At 53.5% G+C, this 24,674-nt stretch overlaps 2 protein-coding genes across 3 annotated transcripts in view; one reads left to right on the top strand and one right to left on the bottom strand.

Annotated features, from left to right (window-relative positions):
* Positions 1 to 9,742, top strand: part of NSF (N-ethylmaleimide sensitive factor, vesicle fusing ATPase) — a 79,852-nt gene extending 70,110 nt beyond the window's left edge. Inside the window, exons 19-21 of one of the 2 annotated variants that reach the window (XM_053965203.1) lie at positions 510 to 623; positions 7,643 to 7,698; positions 8,287 to 9,742. In XM_053965203.1, the coding sequence (XP_053821178.1) occupies positions 510 to 623; positions 7,643 to 7,698; positions 8,287 to 8,305 (189 nt within the window). In that variant the 3' untranslated portion in view covers positions 8,306 to 9,742. Of the gene's footprint in view, positions 1 to 509; positions 624 to 7,642; positions 7,699 to 8,088 lie in introns of both variants that reach the window. The other variant, XM_053965204.1, reaches the window with a different exon arrangement.
* A 3,253-nt stretch (positions 9,743 to 12,995) lies between these two features.
* WNT3 (Wnt family member 3) overlaps positions 12,996 to 24,674 on the bottom strand; it is a 46,790-nt gene continuing 35,111 nt past the window's right edge. Inside the window, exons 2-4 of the mRNA XM_053965393.1 lie at positions 23,642 to 23,883; positions 15,884 to 16,149; positions 12,996 to 13,854 (exon numbers count right to left, since the gene is read on the bottom strand). Of these exons, the coding sequence (XP_053821368.1) occupies positions 13,375 to 13,854; positions 15,884 to 16,149; positions 23,642 to 23,883 (988 nt within the window). The 3' untranslated portion in view covers positions 12,996 to 13,374. The remainder of the gene's footprint in view (positions 13,855 to 15,883; positions 16,150 to 23,641; positions 23,884 to 24,674) is intronic.

The following is a 24,674-nucleotide window of genomic DNA, read 5'->3' as shown; positions in this document are numbered from 1 at the left end:
CATCAGCTGAAGGTGTTTGGTGCTGAGGAATAATAAGTTCCTTATAAATTCCTACCTTCAGTGTCCCCTTATTCTGTGCCCTAGTGGGAGTTGTAGTGAGTACTGAAAGCTGTTAAAATAAACTGAACAGGCAAATCTTTGGTGCCATTGGCAAACTTGTCCCAGTGGTGGTATCACTGGAGCCTGAGAGACACAGACACTCCTGCAGCAGGTGTGGAAACTCCCTGTGACTTGACCCACTGTTTCCTTGTAGACCCTGATCTGGAGAAGACCTGGAGTGCAGCATAAAAGCACAGCACTAACTGTTGGCTAAGGGATATTATGGAAAAAAACATGAGGGAATTAAAGAATTTTTTTTGTGTGTTTTGCCTTGTCTTAAGATACATTGCAACAAATTTTCCTTCTCAGCTAGTAAAAGCTTCTAGCTACCCATTCTCTTTCTCCCAAGGTAGGTACCATTATTCCTACTCTCAGTCTCCTGTTGTTTTTTAAAATGATTTCCCCCCCAGCTCCTGGGTAACTTCAAAGACAAGGAGCGCAGCACGATTGCACAGAACGTCAAAGGGAAGCCGGTGTGGATCGGGATCAAGAAGCTGCTGATGCTGATAGAAATGTCCTTACAGGTAGGAATGGTTCTGGGGAGGAAGGACTGGGGCCCTAGAGCAGTCCTGGAGGTTCCCTTCTCTGCAGAGCCCTGGTGTTGGTGGGAGCCTTTGCATTGGTTTAATTGGGAAAAGAGTTGCAGTGAGGGGAAATGTTCAGAACAAAGAAATCACCACATCTTGGTCCACAGAGATGTTTAAATCCCCACTCGTGCCCATGGGCTGTTCAGAGCTGCACTTCAGAGCATCTGAGCATCTGGCTATGGGAGGGGTTGGATTAACTCACCTTTCATGGAATTTCTTTTCTCCACCCAGCATGTTAAGATTGCAGATAGCAATCACCTCAGTTTTTTTTTTTTTTTTAAAGAAGAAGGTGCCTGTGCAGGTGTATGTGCTCTTTCCCTGAAGAAGATAAATCTGTCAGGCTGTTCAGCTGCTCTTCTCTTTATTTACCACTTTCAGCACTTTAAAGAAAATAATTGCAGAGGGTAGAACTATGCATCTCTGAGCCCTCCCCCGCAGCAGCACCCATGCCTGGAGCCAGCCAGCAAGCTCATGCTCATGCTGACACGGGCTGAGGGTGCAGCCCTAATCCTCCCCTGACATCCCCGTGCTCCCCCAGCCCCCCCTGTTCCCATCAAATGGATTTAGTGCAGCTGAGTGAGCTGTTCTCAGATCTTCCTCACAGAGGCAGGGCAGAAGTGAAGAGACTTGTAGTTCAGAGCAGACGAGTCGTGTACCCCTCTGTTCACTCCTCACAATTCTGTTAAAACTTGCTCAGCACTAAGGATATGCTCTGACTGCATGTCACCTCAGGGAATAAAGTCATTTATCTAGATTACTTTTTCCTCTTCTTCCTTGGCTTTTAATTCCATACCTAGAGGCAAGTCAGTAAGTCATTGCTCACATGTATTAAATGCATTTAAGGGGTGCTGGCCTTCAGGGACTGCCGGGCTCTGCCGCGCTCGTGCTCCCTGAGCTCTGACAATGGCTCCCTTCTTGTGACACAGGACGTGCTCTTGTGCTGCTTTCTCCTCAAGTGCTGGTTGTTTTCAAAGCTGAAGGTGGAGGGTCTGTAAGTCATGGGCAGTTCTGAGTTCTGAGGTGGGAATGCTGACCCCAGCCCTGTTCCCAGCCTGGCCCCTGTGCCTGTTCTGCTCCTGGGGGACAGTTCTGGGCACCACAATGTCATAGGGATAGAAAGGAAGTAGAGAGTGTCCACAGGAGGGACCTGAAGATGGTGAAGGGTGTGGAGGTGAAGCTATAGGAGGAGCAGCTGAGGTCACTTGTTCAGCTGGAGCAGAGGAGGCTGAGGGCAGAGTTCAGTGGGGCTGCAGCTCCTCCTGAGGGGCAGCTCCAGTCTCTGCTCTGGAACAGGGACACGAGCCACTGTGACCAGTGACACTGTTGACACAGAATCCTCACTCTGCCTGAGGCTGTGCAGGCAAGCTGCTCTTGGGCATTAATTTCTTTCAGCAGACCATTGTTGTGTAGGTGAGTCCAGGACCAGCCAGGCTGGGAGGAGACAGGCAGAGCTGGGACTGTGCCCTTTCTCACACACTGAACATCAAGCATGAACTGGAGCCACTGAGGGTGTCCCTTTGCTTCCCGTGGAGGGTTGGCAGCAGGGTGGCTCCTGCTCTGGCACTGACTTAGGTGGTTGTGTAACAGCAGAGGTAACAGCATATGGCAGCTAAATATGAACCAACTCTGTTCCAAAAGGTCTGAGGTGTTTCCATGACTCCATCTGCTGAAGTGCTATAAATACAGGAGAGCAGTGCAGGCTCTCAGTGAGCAGAGCTGGGATCTGGGCACTGGGACCCACAGAGAGCTGAGATCTGCCAGGCTCTTACAGGAAAGCACAATTGCACTAGGTAAGAAATCCAGCACTGCATCTTGTTGTCACTGAGTTGTACTACAGCTTTTCAGAAGGAGAGTTCATCCTGAAATCACTTAAAAATTCCAAGTGATGGAAGAAATTTCTCAGAGCTCAGCTGATTAGATGCCAGGTGACTGAATTCTTTGTAAAAATGTGCACATTGTGTCTTCCTCTGAATCTAATGGTGGGCTTTGTTTTGTTAAAGCAGTGGCTCCACTCTCAGTTCTCTGCAGGGATTCCTGCAGAGGATTATTCAAATAACTTCCAGTGTGTTTCAGGCTAAAGTCACAGTGAACCAGACCCTCAATATCAAAATCCTTTCTTGCGATACCTGAACTGCTCTAGTCCCCTGGGTGAATTGTCACCTTGTTTATGAGCTGTGTAACCCCACAATTTCTGGCAGCCTAATTTCCCCCAAACTCTGTTATTTGTGTTCTTGACTTTCTTTAAAGCACATTTGTGTACACTGAGTATCCTGGAATGATTCTGTTCTTGTTCAAACAAAGCCTTTGATCCCTGGATACACTCAGGGCTTGCAATATGAATCCACAAGTGTTTGCAGTGGCCTTGGCTGCAGGACAGGGCCACCTCCAGTGCTCTTGGGTCCCACACTGGCTTCAGCCTGCCCTGGCTAGTGCTGGCTGCTCTCTCCATGGCTGGGGGCTGGTTCTCCTGCTTCCTCTCCCTGCCTGTGTTGTTGCTCTTGGACCTTGCTGGCAGCACTCCCAAAGCCAAGGTCTGTCTCCTGAGCCTGGATGAGTCAGGCAGTGTTCCCAAAAGCCCCTTCTGGCACCTCCAGGGTTTCCTGATTGGTAACTTCTGTTTAGCATAAATAAAGCTTAATCAGCATAAATAAAACTTAATCTAAGCTGCTTGTCTTTAATGTATCTTAACTTTCATGGGAACTTTGAAAGATCACTATAGAATATTGCCTGCTTTATTTTAAACCAAACACTGCACCTGGACATGCTGAGGGTTTGGGGTTCATGGCAGGTTTTCAGGAGCACTGGGGGCTGGTCACATCTTGGTGGAAGATCTCCTTCTCTGGACAGGAGACTTACAAGCTCCCTTCAGTTCCTTTGTTTCTTGAGGGGTCCTGGATGTCCTGGGGATGCTGCAGTACCCAGAAAGGAACATCCATGTGCTTGTCACCTCTCTGAGCTCTGTCACAGGGTCGGTCCCCACGCTGCTGTTCCAGAGAATCTTCCCCCCAGTCTGGCAGCAGCATTTCCTGTTTCACAAAGCACCAGAGGGGTCCAGGAGTCCTGACCCTGCTGCCCCTGTGCTCCACTGACTTCAGCTTCTGCTCCTTCCCAGGCAGATCATCCTCTGGGGTATGTGGCTGCATTTTTAATATGAAATTTGATCAGGTTTGAGTCTTTGTGGCCTTTCAGCTGCCAGCTGTAGTCTTCTGGACAAGGAGCTGTGTGTGCAGGTAAATGCTGTGTCTCCCCAGGAGCCAGTGCAGGTTTTGGACTCTGTGTCCATGGACAGCCTTGGTGTCCAGGTGGAGAGGGGTGGGAGGCAGCATCTTCCATTTAAGGAACAGAACAATGGCCTTGGCAAGTTTGAATTCCAGCTGGTGGCTTTGGAACAGGTTTTCTAAGGATGAAAAGAAGAGATTGTCTAACTGTGTCAGGTCCTGATGGGTTTTTAGCAGAACCCTCTGGCTGGACCTTTGTTATTTCCTGGTTGTGGTGACTTCCCGTGGTTTCCTAAAGTTTCACCTCAGCATCTGCTCTGAAGAAGCCCTTTCAGAAGGAGACACATTCAGTGTGGTATCTACAAACACACCCTGTGTCTGTCTGAGAAATCCCTTTCCAGGCAGTTGTCCCCAGACTGTACTGGTGTGTGGGGATGTCCCAGCTGGCATTTCCCTTCACTGAGCTGCATGAGGGGTGTGTGGGGCTGGATCTCCCTGCAGCTGAGGCTGCCTGAGTGGCAGCACCAGCAGCAGGGCAGGATTCTTCTCTCCTGATGCCATCCCACACCTGCAGGCTCAGGGTGTGCCTGGCCCCAGCCCTGTTGGTTACTGAGGAGCTTCAGGAATGTTGGCTCCAGATGATGCCTGGCATGTGGGCACACAGGGACTTGTGCCCCTGAGCCCAGCTCCCTGGGCCCAGCTGTTTGAGCAGTGTTCAGTCCATTGGGCTTGGTCTGTGAATGACACCTTGTTTGTGGGCCCACCTGGGGCTGGGCTCAGGCTTTATCCAGAAATGCCAGGGACATTCAGAAATACAGGAAGGGAGGTCCTGGAGTTGTCATGGGGCTGTAGGATAAGTGAGGTCAGAATGCACCTGGGAGTCTCATCTGTTGGCTGTTGGGAAAGGGGGTGTTGGGAAAGGGGGGTGCCCAGGCTCCCCAGGGACAGCCCTGAGGCCACCAGAGCTCCCAGGGATGCCCAGGGTGGGATTGTTGGGGTGTCTGTGCAGGGCCAGGAGTTGGACTGGATAATCCTTCCCCATGGGTCCCTTCCCACCCAGGGTGTTCTGTGCTCAGTCCAACCTCCTGCTTCAGCAGGATCAGCCACAGGGTCAGAGCAGAGCCCTGTGGGTGGGGAAGACTCAGGACCCTTTGCCAGGTGAGGGTCCCATGCTGGGTCTGGGGGTGTGGATTGACCTGTGGATGCCCCCAGAGGCAGGGGATGTCCAGGTGATCAGTTCAGGGCTCATGTGCCAGCTCCTGTGCCAGCTGCCTTCAGCCTTTCTGACAGAACCACGGAGTCACTGAGGTGGGAAGAGCCCTCCAAGTGTTCCCTCAGCACTGCCAAGGACACCACTGACCATGTCCCCAAGTGCCACATCCCCCACAGAAAGGGGAGACTGGCACAGTGACAGGTGAGCTTTTCCTTGTCAGCTGGGAGAGGCTGTGGAGAAGATTTAGGCTGGAGGGACCCTGCAGACACCCTCTCTCTGCTCTCCTGTTGGGTGGTACCACAGTCCCTCTCAGTCCCTGGGTATTTCACATTCCAAACACTCTGCTGGGGGAGTTCACCTTTCTTCTCTTCCTGGACCCTGACTGTTGCCAGTGCTCTTTGCTGCTTAAACCCCAAATGAAATGCTCAGTGATCCTCAGTAAGTTCCTCTAAATCTTCTTGTTTCAGTGAATTTATTTTTCTGATCTAAAAGTAGCTCAGCAGTTGGTACTGAGGAACTGGCCTTGCTCTCCTATCTCACAGCCATGGGAGATTTTATATTTTTAGGCTTTTCTTAGCACAAAGGAGAAATTCTTGCTGGCTCTTTCTCCCCCGCATTGCTGGGACACTGTTGCTGGTTTAGGATTTATTTTCTTCTGAGCTGTTTTTGAAGGCATTTGTGTTGCTCTCCCTTGCAGCAGTCAGAATTTTAAATAGATTGCTTCTGCACATCTGGGATGGCAGGAAATTCTCCTTGAGGGATGTAAAATGGATGTGATGTGATGTGATGGAGGAGTTGCAGACCCACGTGTGGCTTCACTGGTGGGAGGCCGGGGCACAGGCTGACACTGCTTCCCCACTCCAAGGATGAGTCCCCGTTTTATGTTTAAAGAGGCTGGCCTGTGTATTGCCAAGGGGGTGATGGAGCTGGGAATCTCACACCAGGTGACTTCATAGATCCATGTGCTGGCTGTTCCCAGAGTGAATCCCCTGTGTTGTGAAGATACAGTTGGTGATGGAATTTGCAGAGGGAACACAAGTTGGAGTTTATAGGACACAAGAACTTTTGGAATACGACACCAAGATTCTGAGAACCAGCAGCCTCTGATTTCCAAATATTTATAGTCCTCACTTACTGTATTTTGGTGCAAATCTAAGGAAGATTTCCGTGGAGTCATTCCATGAGAGGATCAGCAATCCTGTGCACCAGCACAGGGGACAGATCCAGCTACAGCTAGTGTCCTCCAGCAGCAGCTGGAGTGTCTCCTGAGCAGCTTGGGTGTCTCCTGAGCTGTCCTGCCCTGCTGTCCCTGCTGTGTCACGATCTGAATTTTCATTCAAATATCCTTGATAGGAAAGGAAAATTCATGAGATACAACATGTCAAGTGTTACAGGTGGTTACATCTTGGTGCTTGCGAGGTTTAGGGTGAACAGTAGGAAAAATCTCTTTGCTGGGAGGGTGGCACAGCTGAGAGCCAGGAATCCCAAGGGATGGAGGATGGCCGTGTTTGAGCATGAATCCTCCCTGCTTAAGCAGGGATGGGAACCCAGGGATGGAAACCCCATTCCTGTTGTCCCTGTCCCTGTCCTGGAGGAGGCAGGGCTGCTCCCTGGGCGCTGTTCCTGGTTGATGGATGCACAGCACTCACTGGTGCTGCCCCTTCTGGAGCCTTGTGCTGGCTCAGGTTTGTGCTGCCCCTGCCCAGCCCTGGAGCTGCTGCACCTCAGAGGGGAAAGGAGCCCTCAGAACATCCTCAGTCCCTTTCCTCCTGTTTGATTTGCTGCCCCAGTTCTGGGAAGGGGTAGATGGAAACAGACTGGCCTGGCTGGAATTGGCAGCAGGGTGTGGGTGTGAGGTGCCATGGGAACAGGGTCTGTGCGTGCTCCCATCTCCTGCCTGTGGCACACACAGCCTGTGCCACTCACCTTTTCTGAGCCTGCCCTGGCAGCTCCAGAACTCCTGCACAGCCAGGCTGGTCCCTGCTCAGGGCAGGACCAGGCAAAGCAAACACAGCTCCAGCAGCCTTTGTGCCCCAGTTCTACTCTCTGTGACCATTGACAGGACTCAGGGAAGGGCTGGAGCTGTGCCTGGGAAGGTTTGGTTGGATCTCAGGGAAAGGTTCTTCCCCCAAAGGGTGTTGGCACTGCCAAGGCTCCCCAGGGAATGGTCCCAGCCCTGAGGCTGCCAGAGCTCCAGGAGCTCTCAGGGATGCCCAGGGTGGGATTGTTGGGGTGTCTGTGTAGGGCCAGAAGAGGAAATGCTGTGCCCTGGAAAATAATCCTAGAAAGTCGCTGCCTGGCAATTCCTGTGGTCCCACTCCATCAGGAGGAGCAGGCACTGGGCTGTCCATGCAGGACTGGACACTCAGCCTGTCCCCAGTGGACACTCAGCCTCTCCCCAGTGGACACTTGTGATCCTTGTGGGTCCTGTCCAACTCAGGACGTTCCATGATTCTATACTTTCCTTTTTGGCTGCTGGAAGGATTGCCTGGCACTAATGGGGATCTGTTTGGTTTGGTGTTTAGATGGATCCTGAGTATCGGGTGAAGAAGTTCTTGGCTCTTCTGAGAGAAGAAGGAACGTAAGTACTTTTATTTTAAAGCAGTGTTTAAATTCTCTTTTCTGCTCAGAAATGAGCTGCTCTGAGGGGAGCCTGCAGTGGGTGGATCTGCTCTCATTGTTGGCCCCTCTGTATTGTCAGAGCTGTAGCAGATCAGTTCTTAGAGCAGTTTGGGAGGGGGGAGGTCCTGAAGTTTCGGGAACCTGCATGCCTGAATTCTCTGATTTTCTGAATTTACCCTTGACTTTTAAAATGTCCATGAAATACTGGGCCAAAATTTACCTTTCTTTAACTAAAGTAAATCAAAAGAGATTCTGCTTGAGTTAAAATCCAGCTGTTTATCTAAAATCTGGAGTTTTGGTTTCTTGTGTCTGCTGTCTGAGAGAAGGATGTCCTACTCTTTCCCCATAGGTGCCACAGGGAGTAGTTGAGCCCAGTGGGACAGTGGCATCTCCTAGAGAATGACTTTCTAATACATGTAGGGCAGTACCTGTGCTGGGGAAACACACCACTATCTATCCTGGCTACATGTGAGTGGGTTCCAGTGTGTGCTTGATGCTTTATACATGTGCATGATGCTTTCCTGATGGATCTGGCTTCTTTTGCAAGAGTCCCTACCCTAGACTGAAGGTGGACCAAGTGCAAGATCAACAGCTGGAAAAGTGACCAACCTGGAGAACAAACACTGGGATCTTTACTCTTCTGTGCTCAACACACTGGACAAAGTGAAATGCTCCCCTGATCCCCAGAGCCCCATGTGGAACCTGCATGTGTAGTGCAATACAGTACCTTTATTCTTTGTCTTTCATATTCTGATGTCATGTGGAAGTGTCTCCTGGAACACTGTGCTTCTGTCTCTGTGCATTTTGGGGTGAGCAGGGGGAATGTCCTGTGAGGTTTGGGGCTGACCCTCACTTGTGTCCAGCATTCCTGCAGTAGGAAAGAGATTCTGGCTTCCAATAAACCTGCCAGTCTGGTGGAGGGATGCTGAAACACTGCTCTGCCTGATCCTGGTCAGGTGAAAGCTTTTTGTGGTGTCACCCCAGCCCTCACTGAACTCTGAGCCAGACCCACGCCCCACAGACAGAGCCCACAGGAGTCCAGCTCCAGGAGTGCCTGGATGCTGCACCCACTTTGTTTATATCCAGGTATTTTGGGGCCTGATGGGACCCTGCTGGTGCCACTGGGGACTGGAAGAGGGCAGGGAAATGTTGATCAGAGTAGAGGAAATTTCCAAATCCAGTATTTAAGGCATCAAACCTTGTTGTTAATTCAACAGCAGTTTTAGCGATGCTGGTTCCAGCCTCCAGCTCTTCCTGAGTTCCTGTAGTTGGCAGCTTTGGTATCCTCCAGCCTCATTTTATCCCTTTTTCCTGCCATGTTACCAAAGGTTGAAATTCCTCCTTAGAGACAGAGAGGAAGCCAAGCTCTGCAGGTGCACGAGATGTGTATGGCCATGTTTTTGCACTGAAATAAAGGAATGTATCAAACCTTGCTCCGCGCTCCTTCCCGTGCTCCTGTGGCCTCAGGGAGATGCTGAGGCTGCTCCCCTGGGCTCCACTCCTTCCAGAAGGTTCCTGGAACATACCTCAGTGTGGTGGGGCATGAAATCAAAGCCATTTAGCAGATGTTAGTCAGTGTAGCTTCCTAAACTCGACCAGACCCACTGTAAGGGCTAGCAGTGGTGTCCAGAGGGGTGTTCCCAGGGAAGGAGGGTGCCCCACGTCCTCCCAGGCCCAGGTGGAGGTACTGTTGTCCTCAGTGTGCTCACAGCAGTTGGAGTGTTTCAGCCACTCCACTCTGCTCCTCTGGCAGTGCTGTTGTGTTGTGATGCTGTTGTGAGTCCCAGTGGTGGTTCCCTCTCATTTTGTGTATGATCTTGTGAATTTATTTGTTCCTCCCTTCCCTCTGCCAGTCTGAGTGACAGCAGCACACAGTAACTTATATTTCAGAGTAAATGATGTAAACCTTATCGTGTCTGTGTCCAGAACTATATTGATGAATAAATATCTGGTTTAATTGCACATTCAGTGGATTCAATAAAAAGCACAACTCCTTGTGATGACCTGGGTGCCGTCTGTGTCTGGTGCTGGTGTGTGTGAGGAGCAGAGCTGCTCCTGGGCTGCTGCTGCCAGAGGGGTGCTCAGAGTGTGCCTGAGTGTGGATGGATTGAATTTAGCCCAGCCTGAGTAGCTGGCCCCTCTTATTCTGACAGAAGTTAGTGAGAGCACTCTGGTCCAGCCCATTCTGGAGCTGTGTGGGCTCTGTGTGTGTGGGGTGGGGTGGGGGGTATCCCACACCTGGGGAAGGCTGGAAAACCAGGCTGGGCTGCTGGGTGTGACACCTGACCTACTCCAACCTCTATTCCAAGATCTCCATCTGAGATGTTCCCTGCAGGTGGCACAAGGGAAGGGCAGTACCTTCCCACCAGCTGTGTGTTCTCCGTGGCTCCTCCTGGCAGAGAGGCTTTAAATGTATAATAAATGCACAATATTGCTTTCAATGTAAGGGCCGGATTCTTCACCCCATTCCTTACCCTGTTGCATCTTGAACTTTCCAGAAATGTGGCCCTGAAATGGAGTTGTTGACCAGAGGCAGATTTGAAGGTGCTGGGATGGGTTTTGGGGGCACGGTGTGGGGTGGAGGAAGGTTTTGGGCAGGTGGGCAGACAGGGACAGCTTCACCCCCAGAGCTGTGAAATCCAGAACCCTCCATGGGCCAGGTTCTCTGGTGAGGAAGGACATGTCAGTGGTGGTGGCACCAGCAGAGACACCCTGGCCATGCACGTGGATCCATGGGATGGCTTTGTGTGTAATCTGGGGGTCAGGGCAAGAATATGAGTGATGGTGTATTCATTTTGCCCTTCAGACAGGTACATTTGGGACCAGTGCAGTGGAAAATGGTGTGCACCTAAAAGCATTGCTGATGTGAGGGGATGCTGCGGAAACACCCACAGAATTATTCATGGACAGGAGAGTAGGTTTTTATATGAGAAAATGTGGATCTTGGTCTGTCCAAAGCATTGGAAGGTGATTCAGAGGCAGCCTGTGAGTGAGTACACGTGGGGAGTGTGCAAAGTCTGGGGCCTGGTTTGATCCATTGCTTAATTTGATCTCCTGGCTCTGCACAGCTCCTGCCAGGAGGGGACAGCCGGGGGGGTCGGGCTCTGCTGCCAGGGAACAGGGACAGGAGGAGAGGGAACGGCCTCAGGCTGGGCCAGGGAGGGTTTAGATGGGATATTTGGGAGATTTATTCATGGAAAGTTGTCCAGCCCTGGCACAGCTGCCAGGGCAGGGGTGGAGTCCCCATCCCTGGAGGAATTGTGGGGTTGGGGACAGGGACCAGTGGTGGGAATGGTTGGACTCCATGATGTTAAAGGTCTTCTCCAACCCCAAGGGTTCCATGACTCTGTGCTGAATCTCAGTTGTGCACACTGTGCCCTGGCACTCCCTGAATCAAAATCTCAGCATTCAGCTGCAAAATCTCTTCTTTTTGCCATCATTGTCTTGATTTCTGTAACAGATACTCCTGCCCATGCCAGGGAGCTGGAACTGTGTGACCCTTAAGGTCCCTTCCAACTCAAACCATTCTGGGATTCCATGATTCCATGGCTGTCCCTGTCCATGAGCAGCTGGGTCATGACCCACTGCTCTCTAGCTGTTCAGCAGGACCCTCAGAGCCAAACCACACAAGCTGGCAAGTGCATATTTTTGAATTTTTACCTTTTCTTTAATGACGTACCACAAAAAATGGAAGTTGAAATATATTTTTCTCCAAATATATATATTTATATAATATATAATCTTAGTTAACTCAAGTATATACATTGTATAATAAATAATGCTTATAAAAAGAGAAATTTTCTGAATATAAAATAAAAAAAAATTGACCTCTACAACTTTATACAAAACTTTGGATACAGCAGATTGATGGAAAAAGATCTTCCATTCAGTGCTAGAATACCTGGCTACAGTAAAATAATTACAAGGCAATAAATGTTCTATTTAATATTAAATACCTTTTTCTTGATTAAAAAACAAACAAACAAAGAAGGGATTTTGTTTAAAGTTGGGTACTGGGAGTCTTTCCAGACATGGGATTTAATATATACTTTAAATAGATGCATATCAGAGGACAGCGTGGCTCGGCTGGGGGAGGCTTTTGGAGCTCTCTGGGATTTGAATTTTCGGGAGCAAAGGCTCCTCTGAAGGGGGTCTGGAGCTCGTCCTGACACTCTGCACGGGAGGGACCTGGGGTTCTGCTCTGCCTGAGGGCCCCCCTGCTCCCTGCCAGGGGTCTCTCCCCTTTATTGCTCTGTGCAGCTCCAGGGGCTGCTCATTCCCAGGAGAAGAGAGAGAGAGCGGAGCAGCAGCCCCAGCCCGAGTGGCCACCATTCCCTGGAATTCACTGACTGGGGTGTGTTTGAGCCTGGTTGTTGGTCCTGGAGCCCACCAGGACAGAGGGAGTATTAATTTTTTAATTTCACGGGTCAGTACTCCTGGAGAAGGTAAACCCAGGGAGAGGGGATGTGCTCAGGGACAGGAGGTGGCCTGGGGAGCAGGGGGGGACAAACACTGGTTCTGCTGTCTGGGAAGGGCCCTGGGATGTGGTGGGGCCCAAATCCTTGCTCATGGCACAGGGCCTCTGTGCTTGGGGGCACTTCCTGGATGATTGCTGACAGCTCAGTAAATGCCATGGCAGGGGAAGGCTCTGCCCAGCAGCATTGTGCTGGGGGACCACAACTGGCTGGAGGGAAGGCTGACAAGGAGGCTGGGACAGAGATTTCCTCTCTCCCTGGAGTCTCTCATGTTCAGGGCTGGTGCAGCAGCTCACCTGGCAGGTAACCTGTCCCCAGAGAGATCCCTGAGCTCCCTCTGGGATGTAAAGTCATGTTAGGGAATGTTTAGTCAATAGGTACTGCCCTGATCTTTAAAATCCTCTCCTGGGCAGCTGCACGGTGAGGAGGTGGCTGGGACGATGCTGTCCCCTGTAGGAGGTGGCAGCAGTGCCCTGTGCCTGCTCTTGTCCTGGGCCAGGTGCCAGAGGGTCAGCTCTGGGCTCTGCCTTCCTGAAATCCTCCATGGGAGATGTGGGGCTGTGGGGAACAGAGTGGGCAGAGGGGAGGGGGAAGGAGGGAGCACCCGTGGGCTCTGTTGGTGTGCTCAGACAGGTTTGGTTCTCCAGCATCACCTCGGAGCAGGAAGGAGGGAGCTGGGCTGGGATGGGGGCTCCTTCCTCTCCCCACTGCATCTGCTGAGACCAGGACAGCAGCAGCTGGGGGAGCTTTGTGAAAAATCCATTTCCACCTGACCCCCGGATTGGTGCCTGCAGGGGCTGTGGAGCAGGACAGAGCTGGGAGCTCGGGGGTTGCTGTGGCAGCAGCTCTGCCTCGTGAGGCTGTGCCTTGCTGGGACTCAGCTGACCCTGGTCTCTGCTGCCTGTCCTGTCCCTGCTCTCCCTGTCCTGTCCCTGCCCTCCCCAGACAGCCTGTCCTGCCCGAGGGATCAGCAGTCGCACCTCGCCTGGGTGAGGTGCCCAGAGCCTTCTCCGTGCCCTGGGTGTGTGCCCTGGCCAGGGCCACCAGGAGTTTTGTGCCATCCTCTGCAGTGTGAGGCCACGTGTGGGGCTGACCGTGGGGCTGACGGACCCCTGGGCCCTGCTCTGGAGCAGCCTCCACCAGTGCAGACCCACCTGTGCTTACTTGCAGGTGTGGACGTCGTAGACCCGCGTGCACTCCTGGCAGCTCACGTAGCAACACCAGTGGAAGATGCAGTGACACTTCTCCTTGCGCTTCTCAGTCCGGGTGTTGTGGCCCCGCCCGCAGCACAGGAGGTCGCAGCCGTCGATGCCGTGGGAGGTGACGTTGCACGTTCTGTCCCTCGTCCCAAAGGAGCCCGTCTCCGGGTTGGGCTCACAGAAATTGGGGGAGTTCTCGTAGTAGACCAGGTCCCGCTCCGTCGGCGGCTTGAAAAGCGCGTACTTGGCCCTGAGAGTTTCTACCCAGCCCCGGGACTCGCGGTGCTTCTCCACCACCATCTCCGAGGCGCTGTCATATTTATCCTTCAGGTAGTCCCCGATGGCCCGGAAATCGGGCTGGGCCCACCAGCAGGTCTTGACCTCGCAGCTCCCCGAGAGCCCGTGGCACTTGCACTTGAGGTGCATGTGGTCCAGGATGGTCTGTCCGGGGGAAAGCACAGTCAGCAGCAGCGGGTGGAACGCGGGGTTTGCTCTCCATCACCCGCCTGTGCCACCTGGCTTTAAATGTCTGATCTAAGCTTGGTCTGGGAAGCCTCACCTTGAGTTTTGGGGGCAGTTTTGGGCCCCACAACATTAAAAAAGGCATTAAACCACTAGACAGAGTCCAAAGGATGGGGAAGGGCCTTATGAGGGCACTTGGTTTGTTCAGCTGGAGGAGAGGAGACTGAGGTTGGACCTCACTGAGGTCCTCAGCACCCTCAAGAGGAGCAGTGGATGGTATCAATCTCTTCACTCTTGTGACCAGTGACAGGACCCAAGGCAATGGCTGGAGCTGGGCCAGGGGAGGTTTGGTTGGATCTCAGGGAAAGGTTCTTCTCCCAGAGGGTGCTGGGCACTACCCAGGCTCCCCAGGGAATGGTCCCAGAGCTCCAGGAGTGTTTGAACACTGCTCCCAGGGGTGCACAGGGTGGGATTGTTGGGGTGTCTGTGCAGGGCAGGAGCTGGACTGGATGATCCTGTGGGTCCTGTCCAGCCCAGGATATTCTCTGGTTCTATAATTCTGTAAGCACAGGCTGGTTGGAGATGCTGGGGGGCTTTAAAGATCTCCAGAGATGTCACACTACAAAAGCACAGCTGAGGTGGGCAGCTGCTCTGATCTTCCAGCCCATCTAACCCAACCCAACCCAACCCAACTCAACCCAACCCAACTCAACCCAACCCAACCCAATGCAACCAACCCAACCCAACCCAACCCAACCCAATGCAACCAACCCAACCCAACCCAACTCAACCCAACCCAACCCAACTCAACGCAACCCAACCCAACCCAACCCAACCCAACCCAACCCAACCCAGTGCAACCAACCCAACCCAACGCAATCCAACCCAACCCAACGCAATCCAATCCAATCCAACCCAATCCACTCTATTCTAATCCAGTCTAACCTAATCCCAATGTCTGATCCTTTTGTGGGGGTCCTTCCTGTCCTACATGTGTGGACAGTCAGAGCCCAGAGAAACTGAGGGCTGGAGATGTTTCTGAGCCCTGTGGATAGAGACTGATCCCTGTCCTCTCCTTGCAAATGACCCTTCATTTATATCCCAAGTCCAACAGTTTGTACGAAAAAGTGTGTGAAACTGGGAATCTACAGAAATCACCAAAATCTCCTTTGTGCAGAGCAAAATAATCACTGATTTTGAACAAAATTACTGGAGTTTGGTGGGGGATTTTTGTACTGGAAGCTGTCAGGCTTCTCTCCTTCCACCTCTACCTGCTGTGGTATGGAAAACCCATATCAATGTTAGCTTCAAGCACTGATGGAGAGGTCCCACTGGGTTTGAAATGACCCAGGGCAGGCAGAGGCCCAGGTACCTGCTGACTGCAGGAATGGAATGGAATGGAATGGAATGGAATGGAATGGAATGGAATGGAATGGAGTGGAATGGAATGGAATGGAGTGGAATATTCCAGTTGGATGTGACTGTGACTATCATCTACTCCAAGGAATCATTGGGTGGGATAATGTTATAACAGGGAACAAGCAGGAAGCAGGCACTGGGAGGAAAATTCTCTTCATCCAGTGCTGACCTGGGGTTGGGTTTCTATACACGGCCTTGGAATGTGCTCAGGATGTCCAGGGAAGCTGTGGCTGCTCCACCCCAGCAATGTCAAAGGCCAGGTTGGACGGGGCTTGGAGCAACCTGGGATAGTGGAAGATGTGCCTGCCCATGGCAGAGGTGTGGAACAAGATGGGCTTTAGGGTCCCATCAACCCAAACCATTCTGGAATTCTGTTTGCACTGGAATCAAGGAATATTTTAGCTCTTAACCCTGCATCTGTTTGGAGGGAGAGGAAATGCTGTGCCCTGGAAAATAATCCTAGAAAGTCGCTGCCTAGGAATTCCTGTGGTCCCACTCCATCAGGAGGAGCTGCACTGGGCCATCCATGCAGGACTGGACACTCAGCCTTTCCCCACTGGACACTCAGCCTGTCCCACTGCACACTCACCGTCCGGCCGGCCTCGTTGTTGTGCCTGTTCATGGCCGAGCGCGCGTCCGGCCGGTTCTCCCGCGCGTCTGCGAACTCCCGGGACACCAGCACGCCGAAGTCGGCGTCCTCGCTGCATCCCCCCCACTTCCAGCCGTCCCCCGGGGGCCCCTTGTGGTGGGAGTCACAGCCACAGATGGTGGAGGTGCCCTCGGCGCAGGAGCGGGTGACAGCGAAGGCCACCCCGGCCGAGGCGATGGCGTGGACGAAGGCAGATTCTCGTGTGGCTGCAGAGACACAGAGCCCGGGGGTCATTGGTCAGTGCTACACTGGTGTTCTCCTTCCAGACCTCCCCCAGCAGCACCTAAGCCTCATTGCAAAGCAGTAAGTTATTTTGTTAATTTGTTAATGAAGGTTTCCTGGGAGCTGCCAGCATTGCCCTTGGGCAGGAGGAGGTGGGGCAGAGGTGTGACTCCAGCTCTGGGGGTCACACGTGCAGCATGTCCCAAACACAGGATCCAGGATTTGATCCAGCATGGGTGCTCAGGGCTGAACAAGGCATCAGTAGCAGCTTGAGGGGCCTCAGGAGAGAGTTACTGGAGTAATTCCTGGCCTGGGAACCCAGAGAAGGGCTCCATGCCAGGGGTTAGAGATGGAGGAGCTCACTGACCTGAGGAAAGGTTTTGGATGATGCAAGACACACTGTGGGAGAACAGGAGTTTGACCCTTGGCCTCAGTGGCTGCACTGACCCAGGCTCTCCCAAGCACAGTCAGTATTCCAGAACCAACTTTCTCCCTGGGGACACCTTTTGGCTCAGAGCTCTGCAGAGGTGCAGCTCCCTGGGCAGTGACACTGGGCTGCTTCGGCCCATCTATCAGGATGGAGACTTCAGGTCTCTAAATCCAGAGCAGATGCTGGAGTCAATCCAACTTTGTGCCAGTGTGCAGGAGGCTGGGAGGGGCTGGAGGCCGGAGCTCAGGGGCTGTGGTGCCCAGGCTGGAGGGCTCTGACTGCCTCGTGGGTCTGGGGTGATCAGATCATGGGAACAGTCATCAGCGAGTGTGGGATGAATCAGAAATTTCTGCTGAGAAAACCACCTTGGAGCCAGTCCCCTCCTTCCAGAGCAGGAGCCACGAAGGAGCCATCTCTCAGCTGTCCCTTGCATCCCTGCCCTGCTCCTGCCTGGGGCCCGGGGACAGCAGGCCCCTCTCCCCAGCCTCAGTCTCTCTGCAGAGGTGGGTCTGGCTCCCAAAAGCCAGGTTTGCCAAGCTGAGCTGATGCCAGCAGAGCAGGCTCTCAGGGGAGGTGGCTGTGGGTGGGTGCCAGCTGTGGGAATGTGCAGCCCTGCCCGGGGACCTCCCAAATGGGATCTCCAGCCAAGGCTGCTCAGTCCTGGCCGTGCCGGCAGCACCCCGCTGAGGTTTTCATCTCCTTTCAGTTCAAACTCTTCCCTCCTTGCCCTTCCCATCTCTGATGTGCCAGCAGGGATCCAGCCTCTACCCAGCAAGGTTTTCCTCGGGGATCTTTCACCAGCTGCTCATTCTGGGACCACTGGGGGCTGTGGGCAACGGTGGAAGGTCCCTGCTCCCAGTGAGGTGTTTCAGCCTGACAAAGGCTCTTTGGGTGGCCCGTGATCCAAAGCAGATCAGATTAGAGGAGCCAGCGAGCCCTCCTGGCCCCAGCCCAGGACAGCCCGGGGACAGCGGGAGGACACGAGTCGCTCTCGGGACAGATGTGGCTCCGCTTTCCCTGGGAGGTGTGAACGGGCACGGGGAGCAGGATCACTGCGGGCTGGGCTGGGGCCGAGCCGGGGCTGGCAGTGCCCGCCGGGCAGGGCCGCGATGGACACGGCTCCCGCAGCTGCCCCATGTCCCCCGTGCCCCTCGTGTCCCCCGTGTCCCCTGTGTCCCCCGTGCCCCTCGTGTCCCCCGTGCCCCCTGTGTCCCCCGGTTCCCCCCATGTCCCCCGTGTCCCCGTGTCCCCCGTGTCCCCCGGTTCCCCCCATGTCCCCCGTGTCCCCGTGTCCCCCGTGTCCCCCGTGTCCCCATGTCCCCATGTCCCCCGTGCCCCCCGTGTCCCCCGTGTCCCCCCGGACGGTGCCGGCGCGGGGGGGAGCGAGCTGCGATCAAACCGCTCGCCTTGAAATTCTCGCCTGGGTCTGGGCGAGGAGCTGGGAGAATTTCCCAGAGATGAAATGCGGGAGCAGCGTTCCCAGAACCAGGGGAGGGGCTGGCGAGGGAGGATTAGAGCCGCCTTGACAGTGCACCACTGCGACTGTCTCCCAGCCAGGCCCGTTACCTGCTGGGACACTCAATTTGCCATTGTTCCCGCGGTGTCACACTGTATTACCAGCATAATGCGGAATGTTTCCGCCGGCCAGCGTACCCACGGCACAGAGCACTGGCATTCCCCAGGAGCACCTCGTAGCAACGGGGCAATGTTCCCCTGTCCTGCCGTCACCCTCCAATCCCGCCAGCCCGGCTGGGAAATCCCTATTGATGGCGCTCCCCAGCCCCCCAGAATGGCTAAAGGGCGTGTGAATGCGGCAGCGATTTGAAACGACTGCGGCGCTGCGATGGTATCGCTCGCCCTGCCTCACAGTAGGGGAGGAAGCTTAGCTCTTTCTCATCGGTATAAGCTTATTTTTCTCTCTCCCTCTCTCCTTTCCCTCCCCCTCCCTTTAAGCTGCTGAGTTTATATCAAGCCGGCCCCTGATCCCACACACCCCTGTTTAGATGCAAATGACTGCGAGTGTCATGGCTGAGAAAAGCCGTGGGTTATCGTGGTGCGGGTCTGCCTTTTCACAGCTCGTGTCAGGGGCTTAGCCGAGCTCACGGGGACCCCCGACGGCAGCCCGGGCCCAGCTGCCGCCCCTGCACCTGCCCCGGCCCGGGAGCATCTTCCCGGAGAATGTCCCCGGGCTCTCCCCGGAGCAGGAGAGGAGCCAGGGCAGCCCGGGCTGAGGGGACAGGAGCACAGCGAGCGGGGAAAGGTGCGAGCCTGCAAAGGCTCCTGCCGAGCTCCGGCAGGTCCAGCCCTGGCCGCCCCTGCTCCTCTTCCCAGCCCAGGAGTCGCTGTCCAGCTGCCCGCGGGGCACTGACAGCCGGCCCTGTCTGGGTGCCAGCTTTAACCAAAATCACGGATTTCATCGCTAGCCCAGAGAATGGCGATTGCTTCCCCCTCCCAGCAACGTGTGGCTGCTGGCTCAGCCCTGGTTTGGGCAGGACTTGGCTGGAAGAGCCATTGGCTTTAGATAAGAGCTGACCTTATTTTACAAAGAAAAGGGAAAGGAGGGAAGGGGAAAGCAGGTTTTTCTTCCCTCCTTATCCCAGACTGCACACCTGCAGTATAAATCAACTTGGGGAATCTGCTTGTAAAAACATGATCTTACCCCACATTCAGAGATTGGTTTTTGGATTTTTTTTTTTTAATGGCCTGGGTTAGAAAAGAAGACATGGAAAAAAGAAAACGTAGAATCACAGAACCATAGAATAGTTTGGGTTGGGAGGGACCTTGAAGCCCATCCCATCCCACCCCTGCCATGGCAGGGACAACCTTCCACAGTCCCAGGTGGCTCCAAACCCCATCCAGCCTGGCCTTGGGCACTGCCAGGGATCCAGGGGCAGCCACAGCTGCTCTGAGTACCCTGTGCCAGGGCCTGCCCACCCTCACAGGGAAAAATTCCCAATTCCCAATCTCCCATCCATCCCTGCCCTCTGGCAGTGGGAACCATTCCCTGTGTCCTGTCCCTCCAGGCCTTGTCCCCAGTCCCTCTTCAGCTCTCCTGGAGCCCCTTTGAGCCCTGCCAGGGGCTCTGAGCTCTCCCTGGAGCTTCTCCTCCCCAGGTGAGCACCCCCAGCTCTCCCAGCCTGTCCTTGCAGGAGGATCATCAGTGGCCTTAGGCAACCAAAGCCTGGGCAGCTACTGCAGCCAAAACCTTGTGAGTCTGACTCTGGGGTGGGAAATGTGGAGAAACCCGGGTGGGTGAGGGCAAAGCCTTGCCAGGGCTGTTGTTCAGCAGCTCCCAAATGGGTTCAGACCCTGGGGTTTCCCTGAGCTGCTTTTGGTGTTCTTTGCCCTGCCAGGGGCTGCAGGAGGAGAGGCTGGAGCTGTGGGTGACACTGGGGAGGGAAGTGAGGTGGGGATGGGAGGGGAGGACCTGGAGGCAGGAATCCCTTGGGTATTCTGGGAGGGCAGCCCTGTGCCCCCACACTGGCACCAGTGCTCACAGCCTGGAGGATGTCCCCAGGAGGAGCAGCCCAGGAAGGCTTGGACACATCCTTGGACACCGTGTGCCAGGGCAGGGTCTGCTCAGCTGAGCCCTCCCACACTGCTGCTCTGCAGGCTGAGCCCTCCTTCAGTGGAAGTGACCATGGTTAACATGTGTGCAGCTCCTTTAAAATGAAATTATCCTGTTTCTTTTCAGGCTCTGTTAGAAATGATTTTCGATGCTGTTGTAATGAGAACTGCACCTTTGAAGCTTTTCCAAAATAGCCTCAATTTACCTGAGGGAGCTGAGATTATGCAAGCTAATACTGACAGGGGATTTCACCCAGGTGTTTGTGAGGTGAAACCCCTACCCTTTGTTGGCCAAATGCAGCCTGTGAGCTGTGGCAGGGATTGTTTTGGTTTGGGTTTAGGTTTTGGTTTGTGGGGCTGCACCTCTGGGTGTGCTGGAAGTCAGGAAAAGGGAACATGGCTAGGGTGGCCACAGGATCCAGATTATGGGCCCAAAACTCTTGGTTTGAGGACCACCTAAAGGGCTCCAGGAGAGCTGGAGAGGGACTGGGGACAAGGGATGGAGGGACAGGAGCCAGGGAATGGCTCCCACTGCCAGAGGGCAGGGATGGATGGGAGATTGGGAATTGGGAATTTTTCCCTGTGAGGGTGGGCAGGCCCTGGCACAGGGTGCCCAGAGCAGCTGTGGCTGCCTCTGGATCCCTGGCAGTGCCCAAGGCCAGGTTGGACAAGGCTTGGAGCAGCCTGGGACAGTGGAAGGTGTCCCTGCCATGGCAGGGGTGGCACTGGATGGGCTTTGTCCAACCCAAACCAGTCTGTGACTCCTGTTGCTGCATCCAAAGAAGAAGCTGAGTTGGACCAGATGCTCTTTGAAAGGTCCCTTCCAGCTCAGGCTGCTCCATGAAGCCCTGAAGGCCCAGGAGTGTCCAGCAGCCCCTGTCAGGGACAGGCAGGGCTGCTCCCACCCTGCCCACAGCTGACAGCGCCTCTCACTTCTGTCACCAACCTTGTGAGCTCAGCCACATCCCCTTCTCTCCTCCCTCAGCTGAGGGAGCGTGGCTGGAAAGGTTCTGGTTCTCCCTGCAGTGACTCCTCTGCTGCAGACTGGGAATCTCAAAGGCTCCGTGTTCCTCACTGCCACACAATGACACCAGTCCCATCCTCAATCCGCTCATTAATTTTGAAGGCAGCAGGGAAAAGACACGAGCACAGTTCAAAAATGTGAATAATCCTCACGATCAGATGGGCTGGGCTTTGATGTGTCCTCCTTTGCAGATGATGCTGTTTATTTTTAACTGCTCCACTTACAGGTTAGTGAGACATGAGGATAAATACGCCCTGGGAGCCTGGCAGGGCTGTCTGGAGATGTGTCACAGTGGGATTGGGAAAGCTGAATATCCAACGAGCTCACTCATTTTTCTCCATCTGTCAGAAGAGTTTCAGAGCTCTGGGTGATATTTTACCTTGTCAGCTCGGGGTGCGTGGAGATGCTGAGGCAAGTCCACACATGAGGCTTTGCTCGAGTCCCTGCAGCCGAAAGAATCTTAAAATATTCCCCATAAATTCAAAGTTCAGTTTGCTCATTACAGGGAGGATGGTTCAAATCTAATCTTTAAGTGCTTTCCCGCTGACAGAAATGGTGGTGAGAGATTTTCAGTGTCTCAGTGCTTGAACAGTTCTTTCATAACTTGTTTAGAATTTTTATGACAGTTTCTTCGTGACTGTTTTTTAAGAAAATTAAAACTCTCTGATCTTTTAAGTGCTGAAATTTAGGACAGGCTTTTATGAGGCAGCAAATCAAGAGTGTGTTGAGCCCTGCTGACAAGTTATTTGGTAGTAAATACAACAGTTACCCCAAAATACACCCTGGCACAACAGAGGGGAAATGAATCTCATGGTGCCTATTAGTGCTCTAATAAGGTTTGACAATCCTGGTTCCTGCAAAGAATCCCACATTAACACAAAGGAATGATTTTCACTGAAATACTCGACTGACATTTCAGGGACCTGAAACGATACCTAGCCTTACTGGGAGGCTGAAACTTGAAAAAAAGAATATCATGAGCTGCTTCTTTGCAGAATACTGGGGCTTTGTAAGAAAGGTTCACCAGAACTCCTGCATTCTCCAGGGCACTGTTGGGAAAGAGTCCAAAGTCCTGCTCTCACCCCAATTTCTCCAGTTCCTTGAAGTTTGTACCATAAAATCCCCATTTCCAAAGCACCACTGGAAACAATAATTTCTGTGCAGTAATGAGAATCTGGGTTGCAGGGACCCAGTGCTGTCAACACCCAGGAAGAGGAGGAGGAAATGGTTTTGGTTGTGTTCACGAAGCTGTAAAACCAAGATATCACCTGTGGATGTGCCCTGTGCTGAATGTGGCACAGAGAGAACAGAATCCACGGGAGAAACTGGAGATTTTTATCCACTGGGAGTTTCTAATTCAGCACTTGGTCCAGTTTTGTGGGAATGCCTTTTAATCTGGGCTCTGGGACATCTGAGATGTGGGACAGGTTGTCATGGAGCTGTGCTGGGGAGGGTCAGGCTGGAGCTCAGGGAAAGGTTCCTCCCCCAGAGGTGCTGGCACTGCCCAGGCTCCCCAGGGAATGGGCACAGCCCCGAGGCTGCCGGAGCTCCAGGAGGGTTTGGACAGCGCTGCCAGGGGTGCCCAGGGTGGGATTGTTGGGGGGTCTGGGTAGGGCAGGGGTTGCACTGGATGATCCCTGTGTATCCCTTCAAACTCAGGGAATTTTGTGATTCTAGGATTTGGCCCTCTGGCACCTCCTTCCAGCCTGTTTTGGGGCCCTTTCTCACTTTTCCCAGTGTATTGCCCCATGATCTCAGTGGGAATTCCAATTTTATGGTGCCTCATCAATGCTCCATTGTGCCTGATCCGTGCCAGTTTAGAAAGGTGGCATTTCAGGAGCAGGGAATGAAGAGGAGTTTGGAGAGAGGAGAGGGAAAGCGAATTTATAACCTCTCCTTGTTTCCTGCTTTTTGGGCTCATTTGTGACAATATTCATTGAAATCCCATTGAAAAAAAAAGATTTATTGAACTAAGCCTGATCAGGACCATGGATTTCAACCATGGCTCCTCACTGGTGGGGAAACCTGAGCCCAGGAACCTCCTGGGGGGGCAGTTTGTGCTTCAGTGGCTCTGCCTTGATCCCAAAGAGCTCAACCACGTCCCCTCTCCTTGGCTTTTCCCACGGGTCTGCTGGACCCTGTTTGGAAATGCTGCATGCCCAGGGCAGGGAGGTGGAGCCCACGATTCCAGAACACGTGAGAGTGCTTGGGGCTAAACCTTCCCCTTCCTTTCTATCCTCCCTGGCTCTTCTCAGCTCCTGGATGAGAACCTTTCCCTCATTACCCCTTGTGGTGGAACACGCCAAAAACTTGGAAGAGAAAGAAATTGGAGAAATCAGGGTTGAAAGCTGGCACATCAGCCCCTTTCCCTGTGCAGCAGGACAATCGTGCTGTATCCCAAAGCCCAGGGGAGCCGTGCCAGCCCTGCCCCAGCCCCGCTGCCCCCCGGGGTTACCTTTGTCCAGGACGGGCCCGAAGATGGCCAGGCTGTCGTCGATGGTGGTGCAGTTCCAGCGGCGGCCCCGGAACTGGTGCTGGCACTCCTGGATGCCCAACTTCACCCCCTCGGCCACGCTGGGCATGATCTCGATGTAGTTGCGGCAGAAGCGGAGCTGCTTCGGGACCAGGCCAGGGATGGAGCCGCAGAGGATGGGCTGGGACCCCAGGGAGCTGTACTGCTGGCCCAGGGCGAGGGACCTGCAGGGACAGGGACAGGGGACAGCGTCAGGGCTGGGGAACACCCCCATGCCTGCCCATGCCTCGTCCTGGTGCCACTGATCACCCCAACCCTGCCCCCCACCATCCCCAGGGGTGTGGGAAATGGATTTGTAGGGAATTCTCCAAGCCTGGCAGAAGGCTCACACAGTGTGCATCTGTGTGCAAACCTTGAGATAAGAAATGCTGGCTCAGAAATGCCATGGAACAGGACAGACATTGCTGAGAGAGAAATGGAACCAGAAACAAGTTTCAAAGGATGGCCTTGCAAATAACACTAGATACTTCGGAGAAATAAAACTATGAAAGATGTATTGGAGTAGGACCCACGAGGGGTAATTTTAGATGATTGACTTTAAGGCATTTACAGCATGGGGTGGCAAAAGCTGATAGGCCAAGGAACACTTACAGTGTGTTGTAATTAGGGAATGGTCGGCTTCTGATTGTGATGGAGTGAATTATAACATCTGTACTGTCTCACCCTTCACATGAGACAGAAAATGGAATAAAAGTTTTTAAAACATCTCTCAGTTGCCCCATCTCTGGGTCAGAAAAAATGGATTAATCCAACACAGGGGGAGTTTGATGAGCCAAGAGCTCAGGGGAACAAAGTTCTGAAAGCCAGGGATTCCTGAGCACAGAACTGCTGCTGATGGCCCTGCTGTGGGAAGGTTTGACAATCCCGGGCCTTGGGGGGCACAGAGGGACCCCGCTCTGCATGGAGCCATCCTGGGTGCTCCAGAGCACCTGAGAGCTCCCCAAGGGGCTGGGGG

The sequence above is a fragment of the Vidua chalybeata genome, chromosome 26 (assembly GCF_026979565.1).
Source record: "Vidua chalybeata isolate OUT-0048 chromosome 26, bVidCha1 merged haplotype, whole genome shotgun sequence".
In the NCBI taxonomy this organism is placed as follows: domain Eukaryota; kingdom Metazoa; phylum Chordata; class Aves; order Passeriformes; family Viduidae; genus Vidua; species Vidua chalybeata.
The sequence above is the reverse complement of the archived record's forward strand: the minus strand, read 5'-3'. Positions and strand labels throughout refer to the sequence as shown.